This window comes from Mastigoproctus giganteus, chromosome 4, assembly GCF_048544385.1.
Source record: "Mastigoproctus giganteus isolate SK-2022 chromosome 4, ASM4854438v1, whole genome shotgun sequence".
Classification (NCBI taxonomy): Eukaryota; Metazoa; Arthropoda; class Arachnida; order Uropygi; family Thelyphonidae; genus Mastigoproctus; species Mastigoproctus giganteus.
In genome coordinates, this window is record NC_143578.1 from 99,135,081 (window position 1) to 99,148,644 (window position 13,564).

At 36.0% G+C, this 13,564-nt stretch overlaps 1 protein-coding gene across 1 annotated transcript in view; it reads left to right on the forward strand.

Annotated features, from left to right (window-relative positions):
• LOC150086946 (ubiquitin-like modifier-activating enzyme 1) overlaps nucleotides 1-13,564 on the forward strand; it is a 354,098-nt gene that overhangs the window by 78,385 nt on the left and 262,149 nt on the right. Inside the window, 2 exon segments of the mRNA XM_090372833.1 lie at nucleotides 7,729-7,897; nucleotides 11,032-11,166. Coding sequence (XP_090228959.1) covers nucleotides 7,729-7,897; nucleotides 11,032-11,166 — 304 coding nt within the window.

Here is a 13,564-nt window from a genome sequence, read left to right on the forward strand (position 1 = left end):
CTTTCTGAAATTGTACTCTAATTAGTTTTCTGAAACTAATTAGAGTACAATTCTGAGCAGGTATCTGTAATGAATATGAAGTGGTAACTTAGTTGTTTTATAGTGTATTACCATGAATAGGTGCACTATAGCCACTGCAGCTTATGTTCCACTAAACATCCACAACACACACACACACCTCCACATTAAACTTGTTTAGACTGTATAAGTATAGTGCAAAAGCATCAATAATACATAGCCAAATCCGAATTAACAGAATGTTAGCAAAACGTCATCATTTTAAGTTATATCTCATATTGTGAATACCTTCACAACGAGTTGCCATGATATTACACTACTTCGAATAAGTAACGCTTCACCTGAGGAGAAGACTAGCATTACTTATTTTCAGATGGATACCACCACCCAGACAGCAGTTTCAGGGCTTTTTGGCCCCCCTTCGGTTTACCCGAGTGATGCAATGATGGCAAAACAGTTATGAAGTATAACTCCACAATATGAGAGATGCCTGATCTCTCATATTGTGATGCCATTGCACCACTCTGGTACCTACCTACCCACCCACCGAAGAAGGGCCAAATAGCCCCGAAACGGGTGCCTTCGAACAGAATACCATCCACACTCCTTTGGAGACAACGACCCACCCAATGGAGCATCCAACGGACCGCGCCTAGGAAAACGTGGGCCAAGCAAGTGGAAGATGACTTGAAGAGCCGACGTCTCGACCTTAACCAGGCCAGGACTGAAGCCATGGATCGTAAGGTATGGAAGAACATCACAGAGCAAGTCCGAAACCCTGCGGCACCTACAGCAGCATACTGGTTGCGTGGCCAACCGCCTCCCCCAGCTGCCAGCTAAGGACCAAAGAAGAAGAAGAAGAAGAAGAATTCAGATTTGGCTATGTTGTTATTGATGCTTTTGCACTATACTTATAAATAGTCTAGACTTTTTCCATATCTTGAGGCTTCAGCCCTAAATGCTTTATAGTCTAAACTTGTTTAATGAAGAAGTTTTTTTTTTTTTTTTTTTTTTAAGCAATGGGTAAGATGAATTAGTATTTCATTAGTATAAAGTGAGAAATTCCAAAGAGCAATGCTGCAAAACTGAAACAGGAAAATTTGTGGGGCCTCAAATCAGATCACTTCTGCAGGAACTTTTAGGCAACTACCGATTTCTGTCATACAAAGGTGGAGTTCAGAAATTTCTCTATGCTTATAAAGAAATGGGGTGCCTTGTGTTGCTGAAACGTACATTTCTTACATTAGCATTTACTTCTTTTCTAAAATCATGGCATAGTGAATAAGTGTGGGGGGGGGGGAATCAAGTTATGAATTCAGTGGGGAAATCTTTCTCTACCAAGCTTTCTGGAAAGACCATAACTGAACTTTGTACTGTGACATTCTCGACAAAGTGTACCAAAAGAAATCGTCTACACATTTTTAATTTGCCTGTATCTTTTCTACAATAGTGTACTGTATTTAACTGTGTGTGTGTGTGTGTGTGTGTGTAACATCTTTTGGTTTTAAACTGTAAAAGTATTATCAGCATTTGTATTATGAAAACTACACATGATTGAAGAAATGGATATACAGTCGATTCCAGTTATTTGGCACACATCAGGACTAGTGCATTTTGGCCCGATTAAGTGGCTACCCCAGTTATCCCAAGTTTTACGTAAATAGTTAAAAATACAGTGGACCCCCTCTTTATAATTGGTTCACTGTACAATCAAATCACATTATGGACTCACCATAGTAAAGCACCGTTCACTATACGATATGTAGTAAGTGCCAGTCGTTGTGCTCACGTTTGTGAATTAAAGTTTAATTCTATTAAACAGGGATTCTAATTCACGGGCTATAAAAGTAAAAATATACTGTATTAAGTACAAATTTGCACTTTATTATGTTACCAATTAAAAAATTAAATGATACGTGAAAATCCGAAGAATATTTTCCACAGGTTAGCAAAATAAAAATAAATTTACGCTTACGTGCATAGCTTAATTAATATGTACATATTCTAACTAGTTGACATTTGTGGGTGGGGGTTAAAATTTAAAACAGTAAAAAAGATAAGCAATCAATAACAAAGAACACGGCACACACAAATCGCAAGTAACACCATACACACAAGTGAGAACGGAGTAGCAAGTTACGAAGCTTAAAAAATAGGAATGAAGACCAGATTCTGAAAATTAATTTTTTTATCTGATTGAAGCACTAACAGAAAAACCCATTAAACAGGGGCCTTCTAATTGGTTGTGATCTCCAGAAATCCCACGGAACCACGTATGATATGGTCAGAGACAATCGTAGAGTAATCTCGAGTGCTGTGGTCTCCTGCCCCAATTAAACGGCATGTTGTCCCAAAAGCAAAGTAAACCCTGGCTATTTTCTCGATTGGGCTCTGTTCCTTAAGATTTGGCCAAATAAACGGCTGTCTCTCCCGGATTAACTGGTGGCTTAAATAATCGGAATCCACTGTATTTAAAGTAGCACCCAAAATTGGTTTTGAAAAGTATGATTACATCTTTTATGGGGAAAAAGGGGGATACAGATACAAAATAGTGTTATCTGAAGTTGCTGTTGAGGTGGGATTCTGAAGTTGACTTCTGTACTTTTATAAACTTTGATTGCTTGAATTGATTGTTATTTCTCAAATGGTGCCAACAGCGCCGCCGTGATGCTATGTGCTGCCAGTAAGCGAAATCAAATTTGGCATCCCAAAATATTTGGACTAAAATAAAATAAGGCGTAAATAAAATAGCATTCATTTATTAAAAGAGAAAATAATTACAAAATATCTCACATATAATATAATGAAACAACAAGCAAAAATAAAATCATTGTGAAATTCTGGAAAGAAACTTTTTTTAAATTATAAATCACAGTAATCATATTCTATCACAATAATAAAATGAAAGGAAAATTATTTTTAAAAAAATTATACAAATTTGTTTCCTTGATTTAAGAAATGCAAATTTATTAATTATTTAATTTTTTTATTTTTTCAAAAGGTCATTTTCTATTGAAATTATTGCCAAATTAGAAAGTCGTTCAGACATTGTCGATCGTAAATAATTTTTGATTAATTTTAATTTTGAAAAACTCCGTTCACCTCAGGCAGCTGAAACTGATAAAGTTAGAAAAATTCTTACTGCTACATTTGGAAAAGTATCTGTAAAATCGCTTTTAAAAATATATTGTAACAATTCAAATGGAGTAAGTAATACAGTATTATCTTTAAGGGTAGCGAAGAAGAATTTATTCATACAGCTTAAGTAAAGGTAGTGAAGAGGAATTTAAGGTGCGTTTTTTTGTCTAACGTGCTGTTTGCTCACTCTCGTAACCCAGGATCTGGAAATTACCGATGTCAGAGGCCCAATTACAATCAGAATTTGTGAAGCTAATAATTATAGAACAGTTTTATCAAGTAGGGAATTTGTTTACAGCATTGAGTACGCCTTCACAAGGTTCTTTGTGTGTGCCATATTTGGGAAAACCATATCTACATGCACAGACCTACAGGTCAATATCTGTTGTCCCTCAAATTTACAGACTGGGCCAGATGGCCATTCAGGTGGCCTGTGCAACCTACACATGCTCTGGTTTGACTGCACAAACTTTGCCTGTGCAGGCAAGCCAGAGCATCTGTAGGTACCCCCTAATGCATACGAAATTGGTAGTATTACTGCCAAATTTGGATCCACTAAAACTGCAAATAACAGTTTATATCACCAAACCAGCCTCCATGCTAATTATTCAGCCACAGAACTTGGTCAACATTCACATAATATAACACTCAAACAGATTCTGCAATAATATTAACAAAACTGAATTCCAGTTATAAACTATTATTAATAAGTGAAGCTTTAGCCATTGAATTATTTTCCGACTGAACCTCGCAGGATAACATGTAAAATTTCCGGTGCATGTGCGCTAACCATGCACCATGGGAGATAGGTTAACCTTTATAAAGCTAGTAATTTCTTTCCCGATTAAATGAACCAATTGATCACGGAACTGCAAAAGTCCAGCGTTAGGACTCTCGGTTCTTCTCATTCTTAGTTTCATAATCGTTAATTTTTATGTATGATGATCCAAGCAGAATAGAGTGCAATTTTTTCCCCTTGGGGATTTATTTTTTTAACTTCCCATTTTAATTTCTTCATTATAGTTTAACCATACGGATTAGGAGGTAAGTTTTGTGATATTTATAAGCAATGCTAAAAAACTGAAATCATATAAAGAATCGAAGCATATAAGCATATGCTAACAAATAAGTTGCACATGGTAACACAAATAGTTACCCTGAGAAAAAAATTATAATACAGTCAGTCCTCATAACACACATTTACACTACACGAATTAGATCATACCCTATTTATAAATAGGGCAATGTTGTCGTATATAACACTAACTGAATTCGCTTGTGCATGATTCACCTTTGTTTACAAAAAATGGAAGTCTAACTCTTGAATCACCCGAACTGTAAGAAGAGTTTTCTGAAAATGTATTTGTTTTTCATACGATTGAAGATTTCAGTGGAGTGGAAACACATTTTATCATAATAACATAAAAAAAAAACCACAATTGCAGCTATCAGTATTAATGCAAATGCAATTAGATAGTTTACTACATGTTTATAACAGATTCCACCAGCAGGAATGCAACTGGAAATTTGTTTTTATTGTTTTATGGTAGTGATCTCCAAAATGTGTTTTAGTAAAATGTGAGCTAGTGTGAGGGGATATACATGGGCAGCTTTGTTTATGTGTATCAAGCGTGCCTCCTCATTTTTGTCCGTTTTATACTGAAATTGCATCCCCCCCCTAAAAATGAGTAAAATACTTCGGGAAAGTGTGAAAATGAAGCTTGCTGCAGAAGATACTATAGATTCAGAGAAAAGGAAAAGCAATACCGATGCTGTCAAATTCTTACTGGGGAAAAAACTCGTAGCGGCCTCATACAAGTGTTTATGGCCATATTGATTATAGCCAAAATCACACCGGCCTCCGGCCCACCTGGATTTCCTCAGTAAGGCCAGTCTGCCTCTGTCGATAGAGGGGGGGACCACAATTATGAAACACTTTGAGTTAAATGAAAGAATATCTGATACTGTGCGTATCATTAAATAGAAAATTTTGCTATAAAGAAGTTTGTTAATTAAACAGATGTCCTACTTATATGTCAAAAGTTTTTTTTTTTTTGGCGCCCTCTTGAACTGCCACCCATAAGCAATGCTTACCTTGTCTACCCACTTGTGGCGGCCCTGGGTGCCAATCATAGTAATATACAGGGTGAGTCACGAAAAAGTAGTCCGCTGCTCCACGCTTGGAAGAACCAGCAGCCAATCAGTACGCAACTAGCCACCTGCACAAACAAATCTTCCCCTCGTAGATTAGTAACGTGTCACCCCCTCAAGATCAGTCTTGCTGGAAGACATTGTTTTGCCGGACGTAGTGTGTGTGTGTTTTGCACCACCATGTCTCTTTTGGTTCCAAAAAGAGTTGCAATTGTTGAGGCATATGTGCATACAGGTTCATTTAAGGAAACAAGAAGAATGTTTGCAGAACAGTTCCCCACTATTGGGATACCAGCAAAATGCTGTACACAGCAACTGATGAAGAAGTGGCATGAAATAGGAAGTGTCCTCAATGCAAAAAAGAACAGAGCCCATCTATTCGTGCGACATTTGTGAGAGGATAAAATTAAGCCCCAGGAAGAGTACCCGGAAATTAGTCCAGCAAGTCAGTGTAAGTCTGACAACGTGTACTGCACTCTCTAAATTTGAAGTACGCTTCTTGTAACGTGCGTGCAAGAATTAAGAGACAGATAAAGTGAAACGTAAATTATTTCAGGTGGCTCCTCGCTCGATCCAACTCAATATTTTGTCAGATGAAGCCTGGTTTCATTTATCTGGACACACCAATTCTCAAAACTTGAGGTACTGGGCAACTGAAAATCCACATCAACTCCACGAAGAACTGCTTCATGATGAAAAAATCGGACTATGGGGTGTCATATCAGCACGGCAGATGGTAGAGACAACTGTTAACATAGATGTGTACCTTTCAATATTTGAATATTCATGCTGCTTTACATTAATTTATGTAATTAGGATTGTAATTATTGTATATTTAATCATTTATTACATTACTAATTTATGTATAAATATATTATGGCATTGTGTTCAAACACAAGGATCAAAGTGGTCAATCAAAATTCATCTCTAATCTGGGTAACTGTAAAATGTTTTAGTTGGTGTGCAGAGGTATACAGCAACTTTTTTTTTTTTTTTTTTTTTTCCCCCCCCATCGTACTGCAGAAGTTTGCTGCTTTAACAAGACAAGAGTCATACGATAAAGTCCTCTGTGTGCAGGTAGCCTGAGATTCAACACTGAACCTGTAATACGTACTAATAATATTAGCTCAGGAAGAGCAGCAGCAGTGCACATCAGTAACTTGTTTCTAATGTCACACTGCTCCAATTTGTACAATAGTTATTCCTTTGGAACAGTATCAAAAGCCTTACTGAGGTCTAAGTATGATGTCAAAATTATTTGCTGCATCTGGTTCCTTTGTTACAGAATCATAGCAGCTAATTGGATTGTCAGAAAAGATCTCCCCTAAAATCATTTTGTGATGCTGTATTAACTGCATCTTTAACCACTGATTTCATTATTATTCCCTGGAATAAGTTAAGTTTACGGACAGAAATTATCCACTTATATTAAAAGAAGCTTGCTTCTTTTAATATAATTGGATAATTTCTGTCTATAAGCTTAACTTATAATAATTGGATAGAATCCAACAGCCCCAGATGTGTTATTTACTTAAACCTGAACAATTTTTATTTCACTTTTTTCCCCACTAGTTATTACTATCATTTGGCTCCCAATTAGAAGTTGATATACCTGTGGGGTTTACGTATCTCTAAACACTACATGATTATGGGTATATTGTAAATATTTGTTCAGTTTGTCAGCAACCTGAACAGGATCATCAATAGTTGTGCCATTTGTAACTAGGGGACCAATATGGTTCATCTCTTTCCTTTTAATGTTAACATAATCAAAAAATTCTTAATTCAGTTTCGAACAGTATATCTAAGCAATGCTATTTCTAGCTTTAACCAGTATCTGTTTTTATTGAAAAGCTTGTTAGTTTATACAGTTGTTTATGGGGCAGTTTTATATTTCATAAATGATTCATATGTATTTTACGAACAACTTGCTTATAAGACAAGTCTTAATGAACAGGTTCCTTTAGAAGAGCAAAATAGAAATCATAAAAATATTAGCACTTCCACACTGACTATTTTTATGGCTGGTAATCAGAATAAACTTCTCCCTTTTGTTTCCACTATATTCCTTCTCTTGTTCCCTTTTCTTTATCCCACAGAGCAAATTTTTCTGTGTAACCAAGACACGCTTAGTATGAAAGATATTCTGTTCTGTACGAATTAGAAATAATTGAATGGCAGTTGCTGCTTTATAGGGCATTACCAATGTTTATTTTATTTTATTTTTTTTTTTTACAGTTGATATTTCTTAACATAAATTTAAGGAGATTAATTTGGCTAAATTATTTTTGTATATAAACTATTGTCCCAATTTAATTGTGTTGAAGGAGAATGAATGAACAATAATTATTGATATTTTCTAAATGTCATCCTTTCAGCTATTCTGCTTGTTTACTTAAATATTAATTTAAATTTTGATAGGTATGTCCTTGGGCATGAAGCAATGCGACGAATGGCCACCTCCACTGTCCTGATTTCTGGAATGCGTGGTCTTGGTGTGGAAATTGCCAAAAATGTTATTCTTAGTGGGGTCAAATCAGTTACCATTCATGACTCTGGGGTCTGTGAAATGGCAGACTTATCTTCCCAGGTAAACTTAATAACAATCTTGAGTGCTTACATTTGTAATGTGAGAAATATAGTATTAGTTTAAATATTAGGATTGTATTTGTGGAAACACTTTTCTGTTTATTCCCATTGACAGCATGCTCATTTTCTGAAATATAACAGCTGTGACCCTTTGACATGTGCACTTGTACTTGGTGAGAAGATCTCTGTGATACTGCTGGCCCTCCACATATCCATTGCTGCGATCCAGTCCCTTACAGCCAAGGTTCCAGGCTAACATCATAGGCATCTGATGCATTTACTATGCACTGCAGTCAGTAGAAATTGAGAAATCAAGATTGTGGGATGAGGTCCCTGCATCAGTACACCATTTTGGCCTCTCCTTCAACCGGATGGAAGTTCCTGTGCTTGCCCGTGATCACTCAGCTGATTCTGGAAAATTTATAAAATTCAAATGGTTCATGGTCTTGAGGGATGTGATGCAGGCTGCTGAAGTTTCAGGTGTGATGCTTTGGTGCCCTGGAATTCTACTCCTATCACACATTGCTGACTAGTGAGTGTCGTGATGCAGGCTGCTGAAGTTTCAGGTGTGATGCTTTGGTGCCCTGGAATTCTACTCCTATCACACATTGCTGACTAGTGAGTGTCCCTTGGTACTCTGGTGTATGGGTGGCACAGGCACTGAATCAATAAAAACTGCTTATGGATCCTATAAACTCTGTTCTAGACCCCAACATATAATCCCTATCAGAAAATGACAGATGGACAAGCTACCACAGCAAAGAGGCCCAGAAATGAAGATATATCACGTCCACCACCACCTAGTTCCTGACAATGCACTCTACTGGCAAAAAAAAAAAAAAAAAAAAAACTGAATAGGAAAAATTTATCCCCCACCCACAGAAGGGTTGGTATCCTAAATCCATCAAACAGCTGTGTTCCTCATTGAAACAGTGTGACAAGCAACTCAGAACAGCTCCTCTGAGTTGCTTTAATTCACGGGAGGAGGTGTTGATTGATCACAATATCTCATAAGGCACAATATGATTGTGATTTGATCACAGTAATATCCCATAAGACAACTCATCTAGTGACATGATCTCCAAATATGTTCTTGCTAAAATTGCAAGGATTGAACTGCAAAATGAATACTTATTTATAGGGATGGGAATCCAGTTGCTTTTAGTTTAACAATATCTTTTGAATTCAGTTGCAGCCGGGTATTGCCTGCCCTGTAAGGCCATATGTATACCGAATCCACCAAGGTGCTTTAATTGCCAGAAGTATGGATGCTTATTTGCAAATGGTTCGTCAGTGCCCTTGCATGCACTTGATATATAGTGCAAAGGACCACAAAATTAATTCAAGGGATGTTCAGTAAATTATCTACCTACCCATGAAGGAAATGAGATAAAAGCAAAAATCGTCTGCTTTTATTTTTCAATGTAACTCCCCTGAACTCAAGTACATTTATTCAGTTTTGTTGGCAATGAGGAAATACCACACAAATAAAATTCTTTGCCCTCTCCATCAAAGAATGCAGAAACAGCAGAGTTTGGTTCATTATCACCAGTAAAGCAACATCCACGTTCATTTTTCTTGATGTCGAAACAGGAATGTAAGGTGGATGGGTAAGTTCTGTAAAGTCAGTCTCTTAAAGCAGCAACAACAGCACATTACTGGTGCATTGTCATGAAGAAGCAACACACCTGTGAAAAATTTTTCCACATCGTTTTTCCTTTGACATCCCTTAGGTTGTACAGTTGGGATGCATGTGACTCCCCAGTGACTGTCTGCTTCTGTTCCAGTAGTGAATGTATAAAATTTCCCTCAGCATCCCATAAAATGGTTGCCATAATCTTTCCAGCTGAAAGTTGCATCCAGAATTTTTTGATGGGAGAAAAGCCTTGTGCTTCCATTGCATTAATTCTTGCCTGGTCTCAGAATCCCATTGATGAACTCATGTTTCATCACTTGTAAAAATTCTGGAGATGGAAGTTTCAGGATCCCTTCCATAAAACTCTAAATTCTCCTCTCAACACTACTCTGAATTGCTTCTGCACGGGGGTCAGAAATCTGAGGACCCACCTTGCAACTGACCTTACTCATCCCCAAAATATCATGGAGGATGGTTATAACTGCTCCCTTGAGATATGTCACATTCCCTAGAGATTTGAGACATCTGTTATTCAGCACAGGGGTTTCTACAGCTTGGCACATCTGGAGTGGTTGCTGTCAGGCCTTCCTGGACATGGATTACCTTTGATGGACTCTACTCTGCTTGAATTGTTCTGACCAGAATTTCATCTGGTACTCTGAAGGTGCACTGTTGCCATATACAGCCACCTTTCATGAATGTCCTTTGGCCCATTTCCTTCTTTGGTGAGAAATTTGATGACTGAACAATGTTTCAGTTTCAGCAGATCCATAATTTTATGGATTTGCTGAAATTGGAACAATAATAATTTCTTTATTATAATAATAAAGAGATTGTCATACAAATGTTAATGTTTATTCTTCATCGACTAAATGCACACTCGTTGATGGTATTTCACTCATTGTTGGCTCGGCACGCAGTTTGTTGGAAGCACGAGGAGTCTTGTTCTTCGGAAATGCTTCAAGAGTTGTTTGTTTCAAAGACAGTCTTCTCTTTTCTTTATAAATTTCATGATAGCATTTTTAAAAAAAATCTATCAACTTTTCTAGTGCTCTAATTTGAACCTTGTTACTCAAAAATCTCAATTGCCTTTTCTGTGTTGTAAAGCCCCATGAGAGTGAAGGAACAAACAGGAGTTTCATTTGTTAAATCTTCTGCTTCCTCAGCTTCTTCACATTTTCCCATTTCAAGGTCTTCATTTGTGAGTTCCCCATTGTGTGTTTGAAGCAGATCAGTGACGTCAGTTGTAGAAACCTCCAAGCTGCAATTGGTTAGCAATATTAACTACCATTTCTGTTTCATTTTGTATGATTCTCTGCTGGTTCTTGAAATCCTTTAAAATTACAGTGAATTCTGTAAAGAGCCAATAAAACTAAAATCCAGTCCAATCGGTCATCTATAGTTTGCATTGATTGTATTGTTGAAATGAATAGTTATATATATACTATGTTATAGTTTCATTTGGAAAATGCTAACTTTTTTTTTTTTTTTTTTTTAAGTTCTATTTGACGGAAGATGATATTGGTAAAAACAGAGCAGAAGCATGTGTACGACAATTAGCAGAACTTAATACTTATGTTCCAGTAAATACCTATACAGGTCCACTAACAGAAGACTTCTTGACTATGTTCAAGGTAATATATAATTATGACTTCAAAGCTAAGCAGAAAAGCTTCAGATTTGAGATGTACTGGACATTTTATGTACAAAAAATGCCTTTACCAAGGCATTTAATAATATTGATAATGTATGGTAATATGTAATGTGAAAAATTTAGTAATGTTAGTTAATATTTCTAGCAATCTATCTATTGCCCTTTTTAATTCCATTAAACATTGTGCAACTGTTAACAACAGAATGACACAATGTTGGAAATCGGGTCATATTAAAATATTAAAAACAATATTAAAACCAGAGTAGCACCAGCAAACTATTAAATATTAATGAGAGTTGACATGAGAATAGCTGGAAGCTCATGTGCATTAAAAATTGACATATAATTACCATGATAATGTTAAATCCAGTTATGCTTACAAATTGATAGGTGTGTTATGTAGGCCTAGTGACTAACAGTGTGTTATATAAAAATTAGTGTAGATACACCATAGACTTTCTCTTAAAGAAAGTTACTTATTCTCGGTGGTGCCCACCAAGAACAAGTAAGTCTTCTCTATTAGCGAAGCATTACTTATTTGAGGTAATGCAATACGCGGGCAACTTGTAAAGGATGAGCACAATATGAGATGATACAGATGAAATGATGCATTCCACACTACTACCATAGTTTTTTTAAGATTTGTCTATGGTGTATCTACGCTGAGATTATATAGATATAGAATCTTACTCTTAAAATATGCCTAGTTGCATTTTTAGTTTTATTTAAATAAAAATTAGTATATTATTATACATTTCCATGTTCTTGCCACCACTGAAGCTCTAATAATCTTTGTATGTGGAGTACAGTGAGTGATACTTAACTATCTTGTGTAAAGATTAAGCTGTTTGGTTGAAAATTTTCAAAGTTTATTGAAAATAACTCTATAAACACTTCAACTTGGTGAATTTTTGATATGTAACTGTTTCTCATTTTCAAGCCTGCAGGGGTATTTCAATGCAGTAGTTGAAATAAAATAAATTTAAATTTGTTTGTTACCTTATGTTTGATTTGAATTGTGAAAAGACTTGTATCCTCCCTGAAAATAGTGCTGAGTACTTGCACTTAGGCTTGAGCTTATGTTTAGCTTAGAGACAAACACTGTTATTAAGTTACCACTTTTAAAATGTATAATTTACAATTTTATACAATAAAATTATCTTTTTAAATTGTATAGCCTCACTTGAATATATGAATCTTTTATGTTTAAAATTTTTTGTTTAAAAATTGGAGATATTAGCAGGACAGCAGTTTTGAAACTTGCGGACTTTTCATCAGTGGTGGGTGTCCTCTGTTAGAGAAGGTATTCCAAACTGTAAACTAAGTGAACATCCAAGCAGTGTATGGAAGTATAATTTCTATTTTAAAACAATAACTGTTATGTTTACCTTTAATCTAAATATTTGTATAGGCACTAATTTCTTAGTGCTTATTACTTAGTGGTTGACTTCACAGAAAGCACAGTCTCTGTGATCGAAATCTAAGCATGTACAGTGTATGAATTTTGATTTTATTTCAACCACTGCATTGAAGTACCCACAAAGTCCTATAATATTGTACTCCAGAGATGGCTCAGTTCTAGGAGTTAAGGTAAACATAACATTTTTGCTTTTAAAGTGAAAGTTTTACTTCCATGCACTGCTTGGATGTTCATTTAGACAAAATACATTATTCACAGTTCAGTGTGCTTTCACTAATAGCCGCCACCTGCTAGATAATGAGAAACTTTGAAAAAGCTGTCCTTATGGTGTCCAAGATTTTTAAATATATAAGAGATCCAAGTATTCAGGTGATGTACAATTTTTAGAAAGATAGCAAATTAAACTCCTTGGACAATGGTATTTCTCTCTAATTGAACAAAAGCCTAAAACACTTAAACTCAGTGCTCGTCCTTCAGTGAGAGTAGAAAATCTCCATGTATGAAATTGAACACAAATAATATGGCATCTGTAGCTGAGTGGTCAGGAGTGGGAGTGCTGTAGCACACACTTTGAGTAGACAGGAGTTCAAGCCCCTGACTATTAAATACTGTAGATTTTCCAACCTGCACTGGACCAGCATGGTAAGTTATGGTCCTTTTCCCTCAACATGAAATGTTGAGGAGGCTTCCATCCTGTAATGGATTGATAATGGCTGCAGTTTAGCTTTTTAATGCATAATTTTGACATCATAATAGCCACATTTGAAATTTAATTACAATTTAATTACAATTCCCTAGTTGACTGAAAGATTAATTTTTATTCTCTCCCTATAAGAATTGGGATAGTTAGAATGAGGCCCTCACAGTTCTTCCCACATTTACAGTAAATAACACGGAGGGAAAACAGCAGAAGAACAGAGAAGGCTAACTTGGTAGAATGCCTTTTTTGGATTGATGT